This window comes from Dipteris shenzhenensis, chromosome 27 (genome assembly GCF_047967505.1).
Source record: "Dipteris shenzhenensis isolate YYH24624 ecotype China chromosome 27, Dip_SZ_1.0, whole genome shotgun sequence".
Lineage (NCBI taxonomy): Eukaryota > Viridiplantae > Streptophyta > Polypodiopsida > Gleicheniales > Dipteridaceae > Dipteris > Dipteris shenzhenensis.
The window spans coordinates 2,347,113-2,372,808 of NC_141622.1; the positions used below are offsets into that span (position 1 = coordinate 2,347,113).

At 43.8% G+C, this 25,696-nt stretch overlaps 1 protein-coding gene across 2 annotated transcripts in view; it reads right to left on the reverse strand.

Moving 5' to 3' along the window:
* Positions 1–25,696, reverse strand: part of LOC147883730 (protein IN CHLOROPLAST ATPASE BIOGENESIS, chloroplastic-like) — a 121,871-nt gene that overhangs the window by 23,133 nt on the left and 73,042 nt on the right. Inside the window, exons 4-6 of one of the 2 annotated variants that reach the window (XM_087398508.1) lie at positions 20,704–20,746; positions 20,509–20,566; positions 15,304–15,465 (exon numbers count right to left, since the gene is read on the reverse strand). In XM_087398508.1, the coding sequence (XP_087254634.1) occupies positions 15,304–15,465; positions 20,509–20,566; positions 20,704–20,746 (263 nt within the window). The remainder of the gene's footprint in view (positions 1–15,303; positions 15,466–20,508; positions 20,567–20,703; positions 20,747–25,696) is intronic. The other variant, XM_087398509.1, reaches the window with a different exon arrangement.

Consider the following 25,696-nt stretch of genomic DNA (forward strand, 5'->3'; position numbering starts at 1 on the left):
CACTCTCTATCAGCAAGCAGTTGGTTGTTTAATTTACTTATGCCATACGAGACCCGATCTTCACTATGTTGTCTCACAGTTGAGCAGGTATATGAATAGCCCCTCCACATTGGCATGCTGTGAAGCATGTTTTGCATTTGGGCCTTCTTTATGAGGCTGATTCTTCACTTGTTATGGATAGCTGTTCGGACACCTATGTGTCACATAGTGGCAATTGTTTCATGCTTGGTACTTCATGCATCTCTTGGTTCAGCAAGAAGCAGACAACAGTTGCTACTTCTAGTTGTGAAGCTGAGTATAGAGCAGCCTTTACAGCTAAAGTGGAGTGTGTTTGGCTCCGGAAGCTACTTGCAGACCTTTATGCATGTCAGACTGCTCCTACGGTCATCTTCACTGATAGTCAGACTGCTTTGGCTGTTGCATGGAATCCCGTTTTCCATGCTTGCACAAAGCATATTGAGGTTCACTATCACTATGCCAGAAAGAGATTATCAGTAGGTGATTCGGTTGTCTTATGTTCCCACTGAAGACAACTTGGCAGATCTTTTTACGAAGGCCTTACCTCGACCTAATTTTGAAGTTTTTCGGCAAGCTTTAAACCTAGTACCTTTTGTGACTTGATCTGTTGTATTTTGTACAGTCATAGGTTGCTATATCCCTATGGGATGAGCATGTGCAACCATGACATTAGATATTCAGGTATCCTGAGCCATGTCAAGGATACTTCGGCCCATACCATGGAGGGGGGTTGGTAGGCCATTCTATGCTTTATTCATAGGTGCCACTCGTTCCTTTGTATGTGCCTTGTAGGCCTAGTTACAATCAGTTAGGTCAGTCGGTACAGTTAGTAAATGTACCACTTAGGACAATTAGGACACTTAGTCCAGTTAGGGCTTTAGCCCTAGGGTTTTGTTTTGTTGGCTCCTCTTGAGCCTCCATTCATTGCATCAGCATTATCAGTACAGCAGCTCGTTTTCTACTTCTCTCCATCATTTCTTGAAGTTCCATTGCTTCCCTAGCCTACAGTTGCTGCTGCTACTGCTCCAGTTCGCTACCATCTCCTCTCTCTCTTGCTGAGCACCTTATCCCAGCCTGCCGCCAGGGCTCTTCCATGTTGCTACACTGCTGAAAGTGCTACCCTAGCGCTCTACCTTCGCCCCTTATGGTTTTCCTATTGATTGCTCTCTCTGCAAATTTGTAACCTCTCCATGTTTCTCCCTTCGCAAATTCACCGTGCAAATGAAAATTCTCCAAAAAGAAAGTGCCCTCCAAATGTCAAAGCCTCAAGGCAACATGGAAGAGCCCTGCCGCCAGGGCTCTTCCATGTTGCTACACTGCTGAAAGTGCTACCCTAGCGCTCTACCTTCGCCCCTTATGGTTTTCCTATTGATTGCTCTCTCTGCAAATTTGTAACCTCTCCATGTTTCTCTCTTCGCAAATTCACCTGTGCAAATGAAAATTCTCCAAAAAGAAAGTGCCCTCCAAATGTCAAAGCCTCAAGGCTACAATGCAATGAGCTGGCTGCTCAAGAGTGGACTGCAATGAGCCTCAAGTGGACTGCTATCCCCCAAAAAAATGTCCCGCAAATATAGACTGCAAAAGTGCAAATGTCTGTCCAAGGCAAATACCCCCCTTGCAAAGAGCTATCCTGCAAAAGGCTTCCCAAAAAAACATTGGCATGCAGAAGTGACCAGCCCAAATCAAAGGGAAAATACCTGCAAATATGTCCAATGCAAAACTGGGTACAATGTACCCACAAATAGTGGCTAAATGTCCTTACAAAATCAACTTCCGAGGCATAAGAGCCAAGTGGAGTGCATAAAAGGCAAAAGCCCCAAAATGTGAAGACAAAATACCCAAATCAAAGGGCAAATGCAGATAAAGGCAAAATCTGACTGAACCAAACAAAGATCACTGCAAATATCAGAAAATCTGGCAAAAGCCCCAAAATCTAAAAAGGCAAAATTGAGAAAAAACCCAAAATAAGCTGCAATATTGCAAATGTGACCAAATTGCTGCAATTTCTTACCAATGTCAATGAAAAAGCTTCAACTTTATATCAAAGCAGCCAAATGTCACTACTATCTATGCAAATGTGACAAAATAACCTGCAAATCTGAAAATAGCCTGCAATGGACCCAAAAGTCCCAATTTTGAAGATGAAATTAAGCCAAAAGAGGGCAAAAACTACAAAAGCTCCAAAATTTTCTGCATGTCATATGAACACCTTGGCGATGTTGTATGTACACTGCACATAGGATGTACGGCAAATTCTTGTATCTGTACAGTAGATGCAGCAAGTATGTCCGACAGGTACGAACATTTGATGCAAGATTGACGTACAGTTATCCGTATGTTGTCGCAAAGTATACGGACGTGACGCCTGATTGTACAGAGGTGAAACGCATATCTTGTACGTCGCGGTACATCACTTGTAAGTTGTATGATTGTGCTTGACGACGCTTCAAAAACAATCTATACGGTGCTATTGTACGAACAACTTGATGAGGGCCTCAACTGTATGGATGATTTGACAATGAGCAAATATATAAGATAAGCAGTTGTAGCTATGCAATGCAAGCTCGCGGGACAAGCACCAACGTAGGTCAGAGCTGCTCAAAGCCGTGGGCTGAGCAAGTCAAACTGCTTGCTGAGCTGAGCTATAGCTCTAAGCAAGTGGAGCAGGAACAACGTTGGGAGAATTCAGGCAGAAGCAAGAACCCGCTCTGATACCGATGTTGGGCGCAGGGAGCAATGGAGTGGACTGGAATGCAATTGCTCTAGGCAAGGGGAGCAAGAACAACGTTGGGGGAATTCAGGCAAGAGCAAGAAACCCACTCTAATACTGATGTTGGGTGCAGGGAGCAATGGAGTGGACTGGAATGCAAGGAGACAGACAACAAGCTGAGGAACACGAAGTACTTGTGAATGGATAATGAGAAAGTACAAATGGTGGCCCATATAGGCCCCAAAGTCAACCACAAGAGTTGACCAATAGAGTGAACCTAGGCTGACTGAAGCCCAACTGGCCTACAAGGCCATACCAGGGCTAAGTGCTAACAATAGTATAGGGCTGCAGCTCTTGCCTTGTGAGAAGCCACAAAGAAGCTCCTTCCTCACCACCTCACCTCCACACCTCATCAGCTAGCTTGCTTTATTTGGGGTTCATTGTACATTTGAAGTTCATTTGCTGATTTGCTGCATTTTCAATTGTATGCTTTTCATTCTAGCAAGTGTTGGCATTTCAATTTGCAGCAATTCACATGTGTGCATTTATTCCTACTTGTGTGGGGAGGGCACTGCAGTCTAGTAGCCCTCTCATTTTGTGATTTCTTTCATAGTATCAGAGCCATCCTTGAAAGACCTATAAACACCTTTTGGGCAATCTCATTCCAAGAAGAGAGGAGACACACATAGCTGAGCCTGAGTATTCAAGCCCTCAAGTCCCCATTGTAAGTCTTAGCAAGCGAGTGGAAAACCTGCAAAGCTTGGGCTTGTGCAAAAGAAAGACCTGCTCTGAAACAGGCAAGCAAAGGGATATCCTGCAGGTTGCGGATCTGTGGAAGAGGGTTTGCATAGCCCTGGAAGTTGAACAACAATTGCTTCTTCTGAAGCAACAATTTCTTCAAAAGAAGTGCATAATTTCCAAGCCTCAATTGCATTAGTCTAGAAGCAGGAGTGTGGGTGAACCGTTGATAAACACTAGAAGACTTGAAGCACAGCTTCTGATCAAGCGATCTAGCAGTGGCAGATCATTCCTAAGCACTCAACAAGAGCGAAGTGAATTAGGGGCAATAATAGCAGTGATACCTCTACAAAGACACAACAAATAATGTGCCAGCACTTTCTGTCTTCAAACATACAGAATTGACACAGTGGAACGATGTTGACATGCAAATAAGACATAAATCTACAACAACTATTTGCAGGTCTACAGAAAAACCAAAAGAAAGAAGAACATAAGGCTATTTTGAGTTGCTCTAAGGGTGGCAACCATAGCTGCAAGAACCACAAGAATCTGACGGGACAACAGATTGGGAGAATAAAAGAAGACACCTAAACAAAAGGTCTCAGAAAGATCCATTCAAAGGTCATTTGCAGGTGCTTGAAGGCAGCTCACATCTGCGAAGATTGCATCAGAATTCAGAAATCAGAAAAAAAAGCTAGAAGGCTGACAGAAACAATTCTGTTGATGGGATCCTGTTTTCCGTTAAGGGAACATGACAAAAATCTATTTCACCTGTTCTTTTAACAGATTTCATCACCTGAGGTCATCACTAGGTTCATTGACAGTATTCTCTCTGTTTTGAGCAATCATAAGGCCATATTAGCCTCGCAACCAGGTAATTTCACCAAGCCTCGGCATTTGGAGGCACTTTTTTTACACTTCTTGAGATCCACAAGCGCCTTGAATTGAGGGCACATTCATTGTGTATTTGCTCCATCATCAAGAACCAGCCTCTTACATTTGTGTACCCTGGTTTCAATGATTGGTTGATCCTTTGTTTACATAGAGAACGCCAATATGCATTGCAAATTGTATTATATGGACCCTGTTTTACCCACGTGAACTTCGTCGTCAAGAGCTACCCTCATGTAATCATCTCATACCTTGTTATCCTCTCACACTGAAAGAAGGGATTGCGATAGCCAGGAGATTCTGTCACACTGAGAGAAGAGCACCAGTAGCTTGGAGGAGGTTTCGGGTTCAAGGGGGAGCTTGGAGGCAGTTTCTGGTTGACTTCGAGTAGAGGTAAGGGCTTAAGCCTCATTCTCTTTGGCATCTGGTTTAGTTGTGCTTCAACAAGAAAGTATCAACCATTTGCTTGGGTGTCATTACTTTCATTTGATTGGTCTTCCCCGCTAGAGCACACAGCGCACTCACATAGTCTGTGTAATACACCAATTAAGGCACAACGAGTCAGACCAATGAATGTCCCCTTCTAGGGGTGCTAGGTTGGATGGAACCAACTAAAGCAGCTAGAAATTCAAGCTTGATAATATTCTCAAAGCTCAAAAGTTGTGGGGTATAATTGGTGGGACTGAAAAAATCCAAACGAGAACTTTGAAAGTTATGATGAGAAGAACCAACAGGCTCACACCCTCAAAAATATGGGCATCAAGGTTAACATAATCCTTGTTGTTAGAAATTTGGAAACTCCAATGGAAGCCGGAAGACATTACAGACAACCTATGAAGATGCTGGTACGCAAAAAGCCTTTGTCATTAAAAGACAATTAAGTCTGACTCGTTGTGAATGTGATAGGATATGACCATTTGAATCAGCTCAAAGATCCGATAGATCAACTAGCAATGCTTGGTGAGAGGATGCCTAATCCACAGATAGCTGATCTTCTTTTAGAGTATTCCAAACTCGTGGGAACAACATTGTCACCATGCTCTAACTCTGCTACATGGTTAAGGCAGAGCAAGAAGTTGAGTAATCGGGATGATACGACTTTTATGGATAAAAATAAAAGCCAATCAAGAACCTCAATTCAGCCCTAAACCAAACCAGACTTTTAAGTGTCAACATAATCATCATGAACAGAATGACAAAAAGAAAGACCTTGATTTTACTGTGGAAAGCTTGGCCACTTTGCGTCCGAATGTTGGAAGAAAAAGGCAGATATGGCTAAACGCAGGTCTAAACATAGTGGTAAAGGCACTGCAAATGTAGCCATGCATCAGACTAGTGATTTTGAGAGAGTCTTATATATTGCAAAACCAAACAATTCTGGCCAAGCTGATGAGTCATGGATCATTGACTCCGAAGCCTTCAGTCACTTCACTCTGTACAATGAGTGGTTCTCTCACTTAGAGAAAAGTGACAGTGGCCATGTAGAACTAGGAGACTCCAAACTTCATCAAATCAAGGATACTGGTAATATGCCAATACGAATGCTGAATTAAGATATATGGGACATACATAACGTTTTTGTATGTTCCAGGTTTGAAGAAAAACCGTCTATTTGTTAGCGCCATTACTAAACAAAACAAGAAGGTGAAAGGGGAATGTCTCATTCAAGACAAAGCTGATGATTTCAAAGTCACAGCCAGAAGATTGAGGAAGAAGGCCTTTATAAACTGACATCATCTATACCTAACTCTAAGGCTTACATCTCTCAATTAACTTTAAGGTTTGGCCGTCTGAATAGACAAAGCCTAGTCCTCATGCACAGGAAAGATTTTGTGAATGGCTTGCCTCATCTTCATCAAGAGAAGATGATTTGCAAAGGATGCATTATGGTACAGCACAGCCTTGAAAAGTTCCCAAATAAGGGTTCAAGAAAGAAAGATATCCTTGAGCTGAATACATTCTGATCTGTGTGGTCCTCTGAATGTCCGATCAATAGGAGGTAAGGTTTACTTCATGGCATTCATAGACAACTATTCTCGGAAGACATGGGTGTAGTTCCTAAAGGAAAATTCTGAGACTCTTTGAGTACTTGTAAGGAACTCATTGTCATGGTTGAAAAGCAAACTGGAAAAAAGGCTAAGGCTCTCAGATAAAATAAAGGGAGAGAATATAAGTCAACAAAATTTTATTGAATTCTGTGAAGAATAGGGCATTGAGAGACAACACTCTACTTCTGTACTCCCCAACAAAACGCTGTTGCTGAGAGCATGAACCGTACTCTAGGTGAGAAAACCTTAAGTATGCTGAAAGCCCATAATATATTAAACTATTTATGGACTGAACCAGTAAATACAGCTGTGTACCTTCATAACCAGAGTGCTACAAAAGCCGTACTTAACAGAACTCGTGAAGAGGCCTTTACATGAGTAAAGACTAGAATAGATCACCTAAGAATATTTGGCTGCACGGTTACGCTTGCACCCCTAATTCCAGCAGAAGAAAACTAGATAATAAATCAATTAAAGGGATATTTATTGGCTATAGTGATGATCACGAGTCCTGCAAGATTTGGAATCCTAAAGCATAGGTCACACCTCAGCAAGAATCGTACTGATATGATTTTTATGAAACCATCAAAGAAGGTCAAGTTATAACTACTATGCAAGATATAGCCGAGCCTGAGAGATATGAGGATGCCAAGGATAATCCCAAGTTGCAACAAGAAGCTGTGAAAGAGGAGTATGATAGTATCATACAAAATAAAACTTGGGAGTTAGTGGGTTTACCACCAAGAAAGACTTCCATTGGTAACAAATGGATCTATCGGATTAAAATGAAGAGTGATGAAAGTGTGGAAAAGTATAAAGCCAGGGTGGTTGCAAAGGGTTATGCCCAGAGAAAAATGATGAGACCTTTGCACTAGTAGCCAAACATAATACTATCATATTGATAGTAGCCCTTGCTATCAGATGGATGTTAAAACCACTTTTCTGAATGATGATCTGAAAGTTGAAGTCTATATGGACTAGCCACGTAGGTTTGAGGTTAAAGGCAAGGAGAAAAAGGTCTTCACACTATGGAAACCTTTGTATGGGTTGAAACAAGCACTTCATGCTTGGTATTCAAAAATTGATGAGCATTTTCATAAAAAGGGACTCAATAGGAGTTCATCAAGTATAAATCTATATCCAAAGCATGTTGGAACTATCGGAGTCCTAGTGTGTGTGGTCCTAGAGTCCTAGGAGTGTCCTACTGTTGTGTGAGTGTGAAGAAGTCTTGAGGCCACTTGTGCCACCTCATGTGGTAGGTGTGATTCCTCCCCTAGATTATAGGATCTAGATTCTCTTGTGTGTGACCTCATCTATGAGGTGTCAGTGTGGGAAGATAAGGCTTGCCCAGCCTATAAATGAGGCCATGTACTTGCTATGATTTTACCATCTATCAACATCAGTTCGTGCCTCAGCTCTTGTCTCCAATCATGTGATTGAGTGTCTCTCATCCTCTCCCCATTTTCAACAGTTGGTATCAGAGCCATGAGCACGAATTGCCTGGAGATAATCGACACATTTCCATCTTGATGCCGACTTGCTTCTACGCCTATCTTCCACGCCCACCAGATCTAGAGAAGCTGCCGACCAGCAACTGATGAAGCAACGTTCTTGACATCGTATGTAGTTGCTAGGCCATGGAGAAAGTCCCTGCACATTTCTACACGCTCCCCCGCTCAGTTTGTCGCCTGCTTCTGCAACTGCGTCTTGTGGAGATGAAGCCACATTGAACCAATCGGCCTCCCTCGCAATCTGCTCACGCATCTATCTCGGCCAGGAATTCTGCCCCGACTTGGAGAAAAGCTACTGTTTTGAAGGACGCCACTTTTCTCCATCGCTCCTGGAAACGCCTCTGCTGAAGATTGCGTGCTCCTCCCCCGTTTTCGCTCCTCACGCCACCATGGGAGGCCCGACGTTAACGCTTACAGCCAAAAATGGAATAGCGGAGCAAACACAGATTGTGAACGGCACGTCACGAAGGCTATAGCGGAAGGAGTAACTTTGATACGATCGACGGCATTATTCTCCTCATCTGCATCACCCCTTGTTGACCCGATTCTCTACTATGATGTTTGCGCCACGCTGAAGCTCTTACGACGGGCGACTCTCTCACGTTGCTATATACCTACGCCATTGTTGGGATATCTCAAGGTGTATGCCTCAGGCACACCTTATGTTTCTATGTGTGAGTGCTAGAGGCACAGTTAGGTGCCCACAAGCACAGTTAGGTGGTGGAAAAGCCACATAGGATGATTGAGTGAATCTAGGAGCAGATTGAGGAGATGATTGTGGAGCTTTGAGGTCATCAGTGATGTCAGTGACCTTGTATGAGGTGCCTACTTAAGGACCTCTTTCTTCTTCATTCTATAAGCAAGTATTCTGAATTTGTGTCAACTCTACTCTTTCCTTTCAGTGTTCCAACAGCCATGCCATGCTTTCTGAAGACGCTATCCACATCTGCAAATCGCATCCCGCCACAGTCAAATCTGCTCCTGTTCGTCTTCTCCAGCCCTTTTCATCGCCTTTAACCCAGCAATAGTGCACCTTCATCTAGCGTATTTGGTGGTCGCCCTCAGTCAGGAAGTGGTTCAGCAAAGGGGCGCACTGTTTCCAGCCCAAAGTCTGCATTTTTCAGCCACGATTAGCCCAGCTAACACCTACACATGCATCTTCTCCTCTTAATGGCGATCCTGCTGGATCGACCAATGAAGTGCTGACCGTGAACTGAAGATGGTGCTGCTGCAAGTTTCAGTCCGGACAAGATGGCTCACATGGTATGACATGAAAAATTGCTGTTTTTAAGCTACTGTCGAAGCATGTATCTAGTATAGCTCCATGTCTTCCAATTCCATTCCTGAAGTTATTCTTCTGAAGGCTGAAATCAGCGTTCTTTCTTGATAATCTGAGGTCTCCTCTGTAAACATTGTAAGGGATTTAGACACTGGCTGTTATAACATTGTAAACATTTTGAGTAAACATTGTAAGGGATTTAGACACTGGCTGTAATAACAGCTAAGACCTTCCCAACCAATGGATAGCATAAAAATCTCCTCGTTCATCGAGAAATTCTCAGGGAGCAATTTCCCAACTTGGCAGACGAAACTCCGGCTTCTTCTTATGCGAGAAGGCATATGGAATATCACCAATGGCAAGGAGCCAAAACCCCAAAGTGATGATGCTAGAATCAGTTGGTGGGAGAACCAAAATGATAAAGCAATGGCTATCATTGGCCTAGCTTTAGCTGAACCTTATCCACCATGTGGATTTTGATAAGACTGCAAATGACGTTTGGGAAAAATTAGAGAACTTGTTTGGAAATAAGATCAATAATTCCAAAGTCTTTCTCAAACAAAAACTCTTCAAGCTCAAGATGAAGGAAACTGAAACCCTCAATGAACACTTGAGCAATCTTGGGTCAATTCTCCAACAATTATCTGCCATCCGAGCCATTGTTGAAGATGATGATCAAGTTGCTGTACTTGTCTCAAGTATTGAAGACATTTCCAAGTACAGTGAGATCCTTGCTGTCCTAAGAGTCAGCCGCAATATGAGCTTTAAGGATATGGTAGCTCATCTCATTGATGAGGACTGTAGGCTTACAGAGAAAGCAGAATCTTCCTTTGAACCTGACAAAGCATTCTTTCTCAAGAATAAGCCCAAGAAGAAAGGAAAACCTCTTAAATGTAATTACTGTCAGAAGCTTGGCGATACAGAGGATCATTGCTTCAAGAAGATGGCAAAGGTACAAGCCAAAGAACATGCCAATCTGGTTGCAGAGCAGAGCGAGGACGAAGACGATGAAGCTACACCTTCTGGACCTGAGGAACAAGCCTGCACTGTTGCTGTTTCTGGTCTATCCCTCCATGAGGTGATCTTTCTAGAGTCGTGTGTGTGTTAGGTACTCTGCCTTGGATAGTCCCCCTAAATTGATGTAATAATTTGTCATTTTGTGTGCCTTGTCCTATAAAAGGCTCCACTTATTTCCATGTACCCAGTTAGGAGACAGGGGGGTTGTTATGTCTTTCCTTTATCAGGCCTGGCCGAGTTCCAGGATGTTGGTGTACTCCCTAGACCTATGAGTTGGTCATGCATCCATGCTTAGATTTGAGTCTCTGATCACGTTGACACCTAAGCCATGAGAGTGCTTGGTTCAACCTCTGAATTATGCTCAGCTTTTAGCCTCTGAGATTGCCTGGGATGCACAGTCTGGATGATGTCATAGTTTCTCACCCTAACTCCGAAGGGGGGTTGTTGGAACTATCGGAGTCCTAGTGTGTGTGGTCCTAGAGTCCTAGGAGTGTCCTACAGTTGTGTGAGTGTGAAGAAGTCTTGAGGCCACTTGTGCCACCTCATGTGGTAGGTGTGATTCCTCCCCTAGATTATAGGATCTAGATTCTCTTGTGTGTGACCTCATCTATGAGGTGTCAGTGTGAGAAGATAAGGCTTGCCCAGCCTATAAATGAGGCCATGTACTTGCTATGATTTTACCATCTATCAACATCAGTTCGTGCCTCAGCTCTTGTCTCCAATCATGTGATTGAGTGTCTCTCACCCTCTCCCCATTTTCAACAAAGCATGGTAACAAAGGTAATATATAGTTCTCATTGTCTTATATGTTATTGACATTGCCATCACTAGTAATAATGAGGAACTAATGAAATACACCATAAGAGACCTAAACAAAGCCTTTAATATGAAAGACTTTGGTTATATGCATTATTGTTTGGGAATTCAGGTCTAGAGAGACCAAGATAAAATGTATCCAAGTGAGAAATTGTCGAAAAATCAATATAGTCTTGGACTAGATGGCACCTTATATAGGCAACTCGTTGGTAACCTCATATATTTGAGCACCACGAGACCGGACATATACCTAGATGAATCCAGGAACATTCCCAAACTCATCCTCTAAAAACACAACATAGTGCAGTTTCAATCTCACGAGAGTCACTCATAAAATTGAAAACCATAAACTCCATCACGCATAGTAGGGACTAGCTACTATGACATCCCCACTGACGTCATCAGCGCCCAGTGGGTGTAGACCATAGTATAAAAGTATGCTCTCACACATACAAATCCACACACCCACACATACTAGAGCATCCATTTATACCCTATCCAACCAGTAAAAGGTAAAAAAGAGTGGTAGGTAGACCTTTGGTCCTAGGGTAGGGCATCCATGACATTATGTCATGGACCAGGTAAGGGACCACATGATGTGGCAAGCCCACACATTCATCCATCATGGATGAAGGGGATGGTTCCCACACAACACAACGCCAATTAGATGCAAGTATTGCATCTAAAGTATGTGTTTGGTGCATTCTGATTGGGTCCACTTTGTTCGTGTGCCACATAGGATGGGGCTGAAGCTCTAGCTTCTGTGAGAAGGCACTAGGAAGCTTCTCCCTCCTCACCTCCATGCCGCCTCAATTGGCGTGCTTTATTTGGGGTTCATTGTGCATTTGCAGTTTAGTTGCTGCATTTGCAGTTCTACACTTTCACTCTAGCCCATGTTGGCATTTCAATCTATTGTGTGTGTGAATCTATTCCTACATGTCTGTGGAAGAGCACTGCAATCTAGCAAGCTTCTCATATCTTGTTTTCTTTGACAAACCCACCTCAAAAGAGAAAGAGTTGTACTTTGATATCTTCCCCCTTAAATGGTTCAAATGCAGAAGCTAGCCTCAAAGCCTCCTTTTGTAGTCACAACCCCATAGTGGAGGCAGCCAATAGAGGGAGCTACAGTCCCGTCGCATCGCTCCACCTCACCTCCCCTTGATGTCTCTTTCACCTCCCCTAGAAAGCCTCCCTCAAACAAAACGCCCTAAGGTGGTACAGTTGCCCATTTTCCCCCCTACACTCAGTCCCCCCCAAGCAGCTAGCATCTCATGGGTCTACCTCACCATCCCCTTCCAACCATCTTCAAACCAAGCGAGAGGACCTCAGCGTTCCCCTTTCCTCTTCCCCTTCACCTTCTCCCACATCTGACTTGGTAGGGTCTCCCTCTACAAACTAAGAGGCTTTTTTCCAACTACCAGTCACAAGTCCCACCCAGAATAGCCCCTTCCTCATGAGGTCTCATGCTTGGGGCGCTAGAACTCTATTGGAGTCCTAGAGGCGAATCTAAGGTCCAACAGAGGTTTATCTTGCGTTTGAGGTTTCACATGTGATTCTGTAGCCATTGAAAGGTGGCACTGTAGGGGTGGCTAGCAGCTCAACCACACCTTATAGGCTTCGATTCGATAGCCATACGGGAGGCGCATTGCACATCTAAGCTATTTGAACTTCCCATGAAGTCCCAAATGATGCGGTTGTTGGTTTGTTGGGCTAGCACAGTCGAGATCTATGGGTCAAAAGGCAGTTTTTCATATTGCCTCCCCTAAGGATAGGCTAGGACTTGAGTGACTAGTTGGAGTGATCCCCCCCCCCCCAAAAAAAAAAGACTTCTATTAAGTATGAACAAAACCGGCCAGAATAAGCTCAAAGTGGATAGTTGTAGTGATTTTTTTTTTTTCAAAAAAAGTACTTCATTAAGTATGAATAAAAAATGCAGAGCAAGCTCAAGTGCGGGAGTACATCATGTCAAGCATGAGAAAAAACAGCTCATAATGAGCAAACAAAAATCCCAAGTGGCGGCTGAAAATGCCACCTCATCCCTGAAGGAGAGTCAGAGAAGAAAGGAGAACCCTTCCAGACTCTGAGAAAAGCAACCCTCCTAGTAGTAGCAGTCCTGGAGGTTTCCCGTATGTTCGCCAAATGGACATCAAAGTGTGTATAGTATCTGCCCCGATACTAGCCATAGTCTGAGAAGGGTGAACCTGGGAGTCCTCCAAAGCCTCTGTACATCTGGCTCTCCAAATATGACATGCTGTAATACTAGCCAGAATCTCCCAAGATGTGAGTTATAGTCATTTGGTTGGAGGCGGACGTGAAACTCTGTGATGCTACTCATCCGCCACTAAATTGTGTCCTAATAGGTTGGGAGTGACTACTTCGCCCTAATGTATTGAGGCGGTGGTTAACAAGGTCCTTCTAGACCAATATGTTGTGTCTTGTTGATGTTTTCATAGAGGTTGAATGGGCACCTTAGGCACTTGGTATGCAACTTTCTATGGCCAGGATCGGATGTTGCTTAGGATACTAAGTCTTGTGTGTGACGGGTCGCCTAGAAGACAGTGATTCTTGCCCGTGCAGGGCATGGCCTAGGTATAATTGACCCAAAGATGCAAAGTAAACCTCTCTTTGGCAAGTTGATTGTTGAACATCTTAGTACAAGCTTAGAGCCCTGGAAACTCCTACTAGAGTAAGGGCTTCTCAAAAACACCCTGTGGATAGGAAGGGACCCTCTCACAAAGGCATTTTCATAGATACCCTACTAACAAGGAGGCTCTCCTTAGTGGGACCCATGAGATCCATGGGCTCAAGGAGCCATCGTCCGCATCATCCAGATGAGAGATTGTAGGCATTGATGCATATGAGAGGGACAGCTCCTAAGATCTCAGGAGGTTGATACAGCCATCCCAATGGCCTAGCGGGACTGACTTAGACAGGGGTTTGTAAATGCTACATAGGTGCTAGTTCTGCAGGATATGAGTCCCCGTTAAAGCCCCCTCCACGGCTTACCACTTTAGAAGATGTGTGGACAAGGGACTCACGAGATAAAGCCTATCAGTCTTCTTTAGCGTAAACTTGGCAGAGTTCTTGTAGTTTGAGCCAAAGGCCATTGATTGCAATCTTGTGGATGACGGGATTCTTGACTCCCTGGAGTAGGAGACAATTAATGTTGTGGGATGGCAAGGGAAGAGATGAGCCATTAACCTTAGACCAAACAAGGATGAGTACACTAAGTGTAAGCTCTATCTCTCAGAGGCCCACCCTTTCAAACAGCTGCAATGGGATCCAAGAAAGTGGCTTTGGTCAATCCTGAGCAAGGCAATCAAAGAGGATAGTGTAACTATCCTTCTTCTCCAACACCACCCATATCTGAAACAGCTTGTAGCTGGCAGGCCTCCCCAATGGAGCCTAGTACACAGGCGACATTAGTTGGAGGAGGCACATAGGTTTTTCTAGGTTCTAGTCACATCTATGGAGCAGCCTCTAGCCGAGAAAGATCTTCTTTTGGCTAGTGGCTCACAAAGTCCTGGCAAAATGAGAATGCCAATTGAATCTTTCATAGTGCAGTTGATGTGAAGTTGTGAACTTGACATTGCTGAATATTCAAATGCCATTTGCACGTGCAATGCCAACCTGGCAAATAGAAGGGTGGCATACCTTTTCAATAAGATGATTTGCCATCTACTTGGTCGTGTCATGAGCCAAGGGATCCAAGATTTAGCGACCCGCCAGAGGATCACTGCCTAATATATCTAAATGGCATGTTGCAGCCTAGTGATGGGAGGAGGTAGAGAGGGTACCATAAGGCTGCTGAGAGGCGGGAAAACTTCTGCAAGGATTTTCTACATTTTCATGGATCAAGGAGTCCTTTATTTGTACCGTCTACCACACTGGCTGTTGGCAGTTGCTATCCTAGGCAGTAACCTGGGACCCAATGAACCAAGCCGCAACACAGCCAGCCTTTGTTCTCAACACCTCATGGATAGCTGACTCTTTGTATAGTCTTCAAGGTTTAATAGAAGGTACTTCTCTCTAGAAAAAGAGTATGCATGCTTTGCCTTAGGACAATGCAATATGTAGCCCTATATACTTTCTTTATAAATACCTTGTTTTGATAATAAAAGCTCTCCATTTGTTTGACAAGTCACACACTTGACTTTATCCTAATCATATGATTGCACGTGTGTATCCTCGTACGCTCTGACATATTTGCACACGGATGACATCATTGCGAAACATATTGATTTGCCATGTCCATTGTAAGAAGTGACATACCTTCTTCATAAGGTATACTAGAATATTTGCCATTTTTGAGTTTGCAAAGTCACCCCTTTTGTACATCGATGCTCCAACATTCCCACATATATTGTACAGGCTGCCAGTTGAATTTTCTGTGGCATCCTCCTCAACTAAAACCCTATGAATGTATTGGTCTACCTGCAAAAGGAAACAATGTATCTTTTTGTAAGAGAGAGCAAAGAACCCCTTAAGCTCTCAACAAACTTATAAGATCCATTACACTCTCAAGCAAAAAGCAGGGTAACAGACTCGGGACAACTTTAGTCGTCCATTGTTTTCAAAAGTGTTGCACATTAGACCGTGGGAATGAAAAGAAAAAAGGTCTCATATCAACATGGGAACTGAAAACAATAGAGAAACCTAACTTTCTTTTATAAGGTTTTTTTTCTTTTTTTAATAAGCGGGGGGGGGGGGGGGGGGGTTTCTTTAACAACCTACCTTCATAAAAGAGAAAACAAAGACAAAGAGGACACAGCCTCATGTGGTAATTGAAAGAATACAGTATTGGGCAATTTGATGTGTCACCATGCAGGATTCAGTCAGGTGACCATCAAACTAGCTATTCTAACACTGCTATGTTTGATGACCAAAATTGCACATGATTCTCTTGCTATATTACTTTTAACCTCTGGTTCCCTCCCTTACTTAGATTTCGCAAATTTTAACTTACCTTGTGACCTTCTAGTCTCCCTTTTCTTTGTGCATCTCATTCCATATGTCACTCCCTTGCCCTTCTACAATTTGCAGACCTTACTTGCGCCCCTTCTTTTATGTACAGGATGTTCAGTGCTTCAACCTCTCTTCTCCTTCTCCTCCAACTTCAGCTCCGCAGCTTGCTCTCGATATTTCATTCACCACTGGCATTGTCACCACTTTACTATGATATCACTACTTCACCAGCATTGCTAAAAGATTCCCCTACTATTCATAAATCAATAGACTAACGTATTAGTCCCAAGGTAGGTCTGTCTATGATTTTTCCCTGTACATGATTTTTACTGTGATTTGTATCAGGTTTTCTTTCAGTCTCATAGACCCATCGGTCTTCTGAAGACTCTAATAAAATTGCTTTATTTCTTTCTTTCTTCTAGACCCAACTACACACACACACTTTTTTTTTTAAAGTGAAAGCCATGATTGTTTATATTACAAGAAAAGTCAACTCAAAGCGAGGAGCTAGAAATTACATCAGCTGAAAATCTCTGTATATGCTAACACACACACTTTTTTTTTAGTAATATCCAGTGCAGCGTATTTATATGCTCATAAATTTACAAGATGGGAAGTCTCCAAAATGGAGAGTATCCCAAAGATCAGAAACATAAAAAGAAAAGCTCTATGCAAGAAGCATCTATATCACCCTCATGGCAGGCATCATATAAGGATTGCCGCAATGAGGCTCGGAAAGATTCATATGACTTGTGAATCTGCCGACCCAAGTATGCCAAATTATGCTCACTCCAGATTGTCCAAAGAGCCCAATATCTCACCCAAGAGAGAAATAGTGAGTATTGAGACAAAGACCTCATAAATCTGCCAAATAGCCAAAAATGTTTCCCAAATCTATGACTCGGGAAACGGAGCCGAAGATGATCTGAAATTCTCCCGAGGAGGTTCCTAGAACACGGGCAGTGCCAAAGCAAATGAGAGACAGTCTCTGAAGGAGCTAAACATCTTAAACATGTGGATAGTGCAATGCGACGTTTGGCAAGTGTGACTCCCACTGACAATGTGCCTGTCATGCATCTCCAAAGAAAGAGTCTTTGTTTCAAAGGCATTTTACACTTCCATAATATCCAGAGATTCTTCCGCCACCATGAGAGGGGCTTCCTGATATGCCATAGAGTATTAGCATATTGCTGAATCCATGGAGGAGGTTGAAGAAGCCTGTAGGCTTTGATGGAGGTCAAGGCAGGCAGAGGAACAGGATGAGAGCATGTGGCAGAGGGTTGCAATTGTCAATCCATAAGCCTGTCTGTGTCAACCACAGGAGGAACAGGTAGAAAAGGATGTAGCAAATCAGCAATTTTCTTCCATATCGACCTATGGTGCATTCCCAATGCATAGGAAGCAGTGGCCTGAGGAAAAGATAAGACATAGCCCTGATTATCTACCACATCATGTATGTATCTAATTCCCGATTTCATGAGATTGTATGCCCCAACAGGTTCTTGTAAAGCGAGTGGAATGTCAAAGATGGCACTCCAATGAATACTTTCTTTCCTCATTGAGTTTGTCCCTGAAAATTATCAGGAGCCCATTTGACCTTAGAAAGTACTTGTTTCCAGTCAAGTATCAGAGCAGTAGAGAAAGGACAGCCAGGTATCTTTCCTATAAATCTCCCAATGACAACCTCCCAATGATCAATAGTCCAATGACCATAAGCAGAAGTCCTCATGTTGACACACATGGATGCTATCATACAAGTCCATGGCTGTTGTTGGCGGAAAAAAGTATGGAGCATAGTCGCCTTCCTTACAAGTACATGATATCTTATATTGAGGACATTAAGTCCACCATGCATCCTAGGAGAGCACACCATTTCCATCTTCATCAGTCTCAATGCTTTCACAACAGTTTTTGTCCTCCATAACATCTCCATAGCTTGAGACATAAAGGCTGAAATATCTCTGGAGAACCAATGCAGCAAAGGCAAAAAGAACTGGACATAGGACATGACAATGGACTGTACTATTCTGAGCATGACATGAAGTGGCCAAGTAGAAATTTTCCAATATTCCAGTTTATGTTGAAGTCTTTGGAAGATCCATTTTAACTGCTGCTTCCTGGTGATATGCCATCCTCTAGGATATCCCAAATGCCTGACTACATCTTTGGAATGCACCACCTGACCTGGCCAGAGAATAGAATGCCACTCACATTGTTTCAGGGGAAGCAATTTAGATTTGTCAAAATTGACATGCAATCTCGCTGCCAATCCATACAATGATAGAGTGGTCATAAGCATGTGAACTTCCCGGGGAGAATTCTGTGGCATAAAGAAGGAATCATCAGCATATGCTTGTGCCAAAAAGGATGCAGCCCCAGGGATTTTAAGACCAATCATCTGTCCTGTGTTTGTAAGATGATCAAGATACATTAAGAGGGGATGGGTCGCAATGGCATAGAAGAGAGCACTAAGAGGGCAGCCCTGTCTAACTGATCTACCCAATGTCCATGACCGAGATAGATGACCCCCAAGAATGCACTGAGAAGTAGAGCCAGAATAAAGCCAGTAAACTGCATTTGCTATCTTGGGACCAAAGCCCAACTTTGTCATGATTTGAGAGATAAAATCCCATTGAACCGTGTCATATGCCTTAGCAATATCTACCTGCAATATGAGCACATCTTGATGCGAGTACTTAGCATATTCAATTGCAGTCAATGCATTGGAGATATTGTCATGGATTTGTCTTCGCGGCACAAACCCATACTGATGAGGATGAAGGCCCGCATTCAGTATCCCATGAAGCCTATACACAATCATTTTGGCAATGAGTTTGTAAACTACAGGCATCAAAGTAATAGGCCTCCAATCTGACATATGGTCACACAGATGTTTTTTGGGCACAAGTTTGACTATGCCATGCTTCCAAGAGTGCGGCAACTGATTTTCTTGCCAGGCAACATTGATCATTTGCACACACACACACAAATACCATTCATAACACTAGCACCCAACCTTACAAAGGGTAAAATGATCTCAATAACAAAAGAGAGAAAGAGACAAGGGAAGAAGGGGGTGTAAGAGACATGAAACACATTCTTCAAAGAGAAACTTAGTAGGCACTGGATTGACCCACATGACACCGAAATCTTTCAAATCCCAGATGGCAGCTTATCCTTGGGTACTGATGACAACATATGTTTTTTCATGATGTATGTATGCCTTGAGTTCCTTCTCTCTGGTATTTCTTTCATAGTTAATAGAATTCTATTTCAAGCCAAAATAAAAAATGAGAAATGCCTGGCATGTCTCAATCAACATGTGGCATCTCTAAAAGAAAGCTTGAACCCCATATGCAGTATGGTGTTTCACAGGTCTTCATTATGTATAAAGAGGAGACCAATTCAAGGAGGAATAGGATCTTCCCCTTCTTTTTGAACCCCTTCCCCTCGACCCCCCCCGGCAATTAATGCTTGCAATTTGTTTTGGCCCCAAAGTGAGGGAAAGAATCACACAATAGAATCCTAATTCTCTGCCATGAGTCAGCGCCAAGTACAGAGACTCTCGCACCTTTTGCCTCCCAGCCACACTTTTCTATCTCACAGCAAAAAGCTAGCAACATACTAGGGAAGTATCCCTCCCTCTTTTATATTCATGTCGTATCATATACCCATATGGGATGTGTCAATACCCAAATCCACGTGCTGACTGGCGCTTATGAGGCTTCTTCCATCTTCAATTACTATCATATTTGCATGTACCCATAGGTCCCAATTCATGCACCCGCAGGAGCTGAGGCCTAAGCCCCAACAATCCCCCCCATAGACCAATATATGTTTATATATCTAGATGAATTCAGGAAAATGTCCTTGAAAAATACAACACAGTGTGCAGTTTCAATCTCACGATAGTCACTCATAAGATTGAAAACCATAAACTCCATCACAAATACCAAAGACTACCTACTATGACATCCCCACTGACATCATCAGCGCCCAACAGTCTAACAGTCACCATAGGCCAAAACATGTCAACTTGTGACACCCACACAATTATCACCATATTAGGTCCCAATGCATGGCACACAGAGAGTAGAGGCCTGTCAGCAACATGAACACAATTTTGAGGAGCCATGTAAGCTGTTTAAATAATTGAAAGTTTCTAGGTCAGCATAGGTCAATGTGTACCATCAAAGCCCACCATTGGGCACTGATGACGGTAATGGGGAATTTATAGCAGCTAGTCCCTGTTACGTGTGATGGAGTTTATGGTTTTCAACCTTGTGACTATCATGAGATTGAGGCTGCACTATTTTGTTGTGTTTTCATAGGATGAGTTTGGGATGTTCCTGGATTCATCTAGATATATCTATAAGTGCAAATAACCAAATTTTGAGTTCTATGAAAACAGTTTCTAAGTCAATATGTTTCATGAATCCATGTAACATATTTGAGTTCCTCCATGGTTTCAGACCAAACATAGGAAGGAAATGAAGATAGTGGTTACCATACACTTTTGGCTAGCAAAGAGACACCATATTTTTTAACTTGCACAACAGGCATCTCCATTCTGCCAAACAAAACAAATGCACATCGGAAACATATCATCGAAAGCTATGCAGCTATCATAAGCAAGCTAACCCGAGAACTTGTGATCAGACCTGAGAAACATAACCTTGAAAAGACTGCAAGCAAACTAAGACTCACCCTTCAGGTGGTGTTGGCCATCTTAATAAAGCTGTAAGGATACCTGGTCCAACAGAAATAGAAAAGTTATGTCATTCTCACAAATTGATTCCCCTTGCTGACATTTTTTCCTTTCGTAATAATTTGAGTAGATTCTAACCATTTCACCTCTTTAAGAATGCATTCCCTGATGAGATTATTTGGCAGACATCTAGACTAAGTTGGCAGTGGACAAATAGTATCACAGCTCATAATAAAAGGCATTCTCATCGACACAAAAACCTGCTAACGAAACTATTCTGGTAGATTGTTCTGTCTTTGAGAAAAAGCCAGTTTAAGATCCCACAGACAATAGGACAGAGGCAGCTGATCTCTCGCACACACCACTACCCACCTCTTGCACTCTATTCATTAAGGGGGGCCTCAAGAAAGCGGTAATGAAGCTTCACAATGGCCGAGTAAAAGATCATGAGGGTTTATGCACCGAGTTTGTTGCATACGGGATTGATATCCTAGCCCCTATCCTAGCAAAGATGTTCAATGAAGCCGTTTGCCTCGGTTTCCCTCGCACATGGACCCTCAACACCATCACACCTATTCACAAGGCAGGGATCCCATGAGTCCGGAAAACTACAGGACTATTATGATGTTACACTCTAGCCGAGGTAGCATGACCTCAGAAGAATCAGTCGACATTTCCCTTAAGGGATCTATGTTTGTAATTATTTGTTTGCGCTTCATGTAAATGATCAGGAGGGAATTAATGTCAAGGTCCTAGGTGAGGGTTGATAGCACCAGACTAGGTGGATCTAAGGCTAAGGGCCTAATGCAAGGAATGTGCCTAGGGGCAAAGGATTTTAATGCATCCCAAGAGAGGGGTGAAATGTTGCATTAGGAAGGCCCTGTGATGATGACATGTGGCATCTAGATCCATCTAAGGAGATGGGGCTTGTTGAAGTTTGAGAGAGAAGAGAATGGTGATTTTCACGTATGTTTTTGATTCGTAATTCTCTGTCAGCTTGAAAGCTTCAGCAAGGTTGGCTGGGAGGAAAGTAATGGTGCTGCTCCCGTGATCTGCAGTAGGAAATAGTAGTTTGTGTTTAACATTTGTGTTTAACATTTGGTATCAGAGCACAAGGGAAGAGACCAAAGGAAGGGGTTCGTGAGCTGTGACGAAAGCTACGAACGGTGAATTGAGGGTGTATCACTTGATCGGTGATGGCGGATAATAGGCGTGGAGCGTAGGTGTGGCGACTTGACCACTTGTGACCTTCACGCGATGGACAAATGGGATCGACGATAACGGGCGACGACGAACTTGGAGGGGGCTACCCGTGACAACGAATCGCTATTGGTGGTCCTCCCGCACCGCTATCAGGATTTTGCTGGGGTTAGGACTATTCGTGGGCTTACTGGTAGCTCGTGAACGGGGAGACCCTTCGACGCTGATAGCCCGTGACTGACGAAATCGTTGATGACCATCCTGTGACTTGGCTGTTGGTGCTGCCCGTAGTCTATGATGGAAGCGTGGGGGATCCCGTAGGGCAATTGACAAAACGCAGGGTAGATGGACGCACGGGTGGTGGGTCGTGTACGTGGAGGCCTAGAACACGATGCGTGATCGCTGAAACCTGGAGCGAAGGACAGGCTAGGAGCGCAGAGGTGACGCAGGACAGAGTGGTGGCTCGTGTGCATCTTCGAGAAGATTTGTGGATGGGCAACCCATAGCCGGAGAACATCTCGATCAGACAGCTACACCTTGGCAGACAAAGGAAGAGGCCACGCAATCCAAGAAGGCTGTGACGAAATCGTTGATGACCAGGGAGCTCTCTTTGACCTCCGTCAATTTCGTGTTTTTTTTTCCTTGAATTAGTCGGTTGGTGCTCTGCTTTCATAGACGGGATCTCGTAAGTGATCAGTCTGCATGAGGCTTTGATGCTGTAGCAGGGACAGATTATGCTTGACGTTATGCCTATGTGCTGCAGTCAGAGTTGTTTGCAGGAGCTTCCCTAGGATAGGGAAAAGCGCGGTTTGAGATATATGCCTGTGTTAAATGCCTAGTGAGTGTGAATTTGGGATTGCAGGAATTCCCTAGTATAGGGAATTGTGTAAGAGTGCAAGTAGACTGAATTGCGTCAGTTTGTAAATACAGTTTTCTAGCGGTGTTTTAAAAAAAAACAAAAACCAAAAAAACAAAACAAAACACCCATTGAACTGAATGGAAGCAGAAGAAGGAGCTTCCAGGAGGGACCCTGGTGATCCATCTAGGGAGATGGGGCTTGTTGAAGTTTGAGAGAGAAGAGAATGGTGATTTTCACGTATGTTTTTGATTCGTAATTCTCTGTCAGCTTGAAAGCTTCAGCAAGGTTGGCTGGGAGGAAAGTAATGGTGCTGCTCCCGTGATCTGCAGTAGGAAATAGTAGTTTGTATTTTAACATATGATTGGGCATGTCATGTCCAAGATATATGCCTCAGTACTCGACATGGAGGTCAGCTCCGGAGGGTCGTAGAGGAGGGCCGGGGCACGGAGGCAGAGAGTTTATTGCTGCTTTGTGGATTTCCACAAAGCCTTTGACATAGTACCACGAGCACGTCTCATCCGACAATTGCAAGAGCTGGGCTATGGCCAGGAGATAGTATGGGCTATTATGGCACTATACGAGAGGGTTTCTAGCAGAGTTCACATCAAGGTGGTTGGACAGATGAGACCATGAGCACTATTGGAATCGAACAAGGCTGTCCACTTTCACCGACCTTGTTTGGCCTTTATATAGACGAGCTTGAGTCTTTTATGAGGACCCTAGGGGGAGTTGGTTGCTCTCTTGCTGGTTCCTTGCTCCAGATTGTATTATCTGTTGATGATGTGGTGCTCTTATCTTTGTCCACAAAGGGGCTCCAGAACACCTAGATGCACTACTGGCCTTTTGTTAGTCCCATGACTTGAAGGTCAACTTGAGTAAAACCAAGTTATGATCTTCAACACCTCCCAAGTAGCTATACAAAGAGACCAATTTACTTTTGACAAGTCACCAATTGAGATTATCTCATCATACACGTACCCATGGTTTCTATTTTCTGGCCCTATCTTCACGATGAGACCGTCGATGCAAGCCCGCCTGAGCAAAGGATACGCCTCCCTTGCCCGACTAGGGAGACTGTTTCCACTCGCATTTCCAAGATCCACAGACCAAGGTTCTCTTTTTCAACTCCTTGGGCCAACCTGCAGGCATGTATGGTAGTCCTTACTGGGGACCAAACCTATCTGATAAAGAGTGGACTCGAGTGGAGAGATTACACGTTCTCTTATTATCATGGATGATCCGTAGTAAGCCATCTCTTCCCCATCATATCATTCAAGCTGAGTTCAGAGCATCTCCATTGTAGTCAAATGCGTCATTCTAAATTATCACTTATCTAAACCACGTGCAAGATTATGACTCGTGTACTGCAGGACGACACAAACTACCTTGGTTGGTAGCTATCCTCTTCTATGGCATTAGCAGCTCAGGGTGATCAGAGATGCTGGTACACACACACACATGCAGATGGTTCGAGAGACGCTCCATTTGTCCTCCTGTGAAGCTCAGCTTCTATAGGGACCACTACTTACGCATCTCCGAGGAGGGTTTCATTATCCCACCAAGGTCCACTCAAATCCACCTACCACACTCGCTTAGGATTGCCATTGGGCAATTCTGTGTGTCATCACACCGACTCCGCATCGAGAGTGGACAAGCAGAGGGGATCCCCATAGAGAGTCATATCTAGATTCTGCACACTGTGCGAGCAGTATGAGGTAGAATCAGAGAAGCACTTCGCCTTCCGTTGCCCAGTCTAGTACAAGATCCGTGGACGATACCTCTGCCTTTTCAAAGACGGGTTCAAGGGCCTTCCCAGATTTTTCTCATACCCAGACCAAAGGTGCCTTGCCGCTTTCCTTCATGAGGCAATCTGACATAGAGAGCGGCTCATCAAATCACAGAGACAGGGACAGGAGGCCTTATCTGACCCATCTCAGAGTGTGATCACAGAGTTCTTCCAACCAGAGCATGCTACCCCCTGATCACAGATAGCAAGAGAGGCAGAGACCCTGAGATCGAGACGTGAGCACATTCGACAAAGGACAAATGCACAGATCACGCTAGCTGACATCTCATCTATGTTCAGACCTGGGATACGGCCAATAGAGATTACCGTGGCACTTAGAACAGCTACCAGGAGGGCAAGATAGACTACCACTCCACACAATAGGCCACGATCTATCACAGTCTTCTTGTCTACATTGCCTAGCCCGTCACCGGGCGTACCTTGACGTTTCATGCCATGTGTGTGCTGCATTGTGTTGTATCAGATTAGATCTGTTCTGTTGATGATGATGCCAGTGAGGATGACTATGGTAGCATTGATGATTATGACATTGACTATGTCCTACACAGTCTTCTAGCATAGGTTAGGATGCTCGCTTTGTAGCTCCACCCTTTTGCTCATTGTATCAGGTTTCCTATCAGTCTCATAGACCCATCAGTCTTTAGTAGACTGTAAGGAGATGGCATGGTCCTCATATCATCCTCAACAGAGGGACTACAAAAACATCTAGAGGCTCTGGAGATGTTTTGCAGAAAGAGAGACTTGACAGTTAACCTTGGAAAAACCAAGGTTATGATCTTCAACACCTCGCGAGCAGTGTCCAGTCACCATAGCTTCACATACTGTGATGAGCCTGTGGAGATAGTGCAGTCTTACATTTATTTGTGGGTAATGTTCACCAGACTAGGTTTCACGATGACCCATGCACGTATGGCACGACTCACACGAGGAGAAGGTGCTCTGGCTTGACTAGGAGGCGCTGCTTCCAGGCACACTCCTAGGACCCTCCGACAAAGGGTTGGCTTTTGGACACGCTGGTGAGACCGACTGCCATGTATGCAGCACCTTTCTGGGGGAGTGATATTTCAGCGACAGAGTGGAGGAGATTTGAGACGCTACAGGTGATTATGGGATCCAGGATGATTCG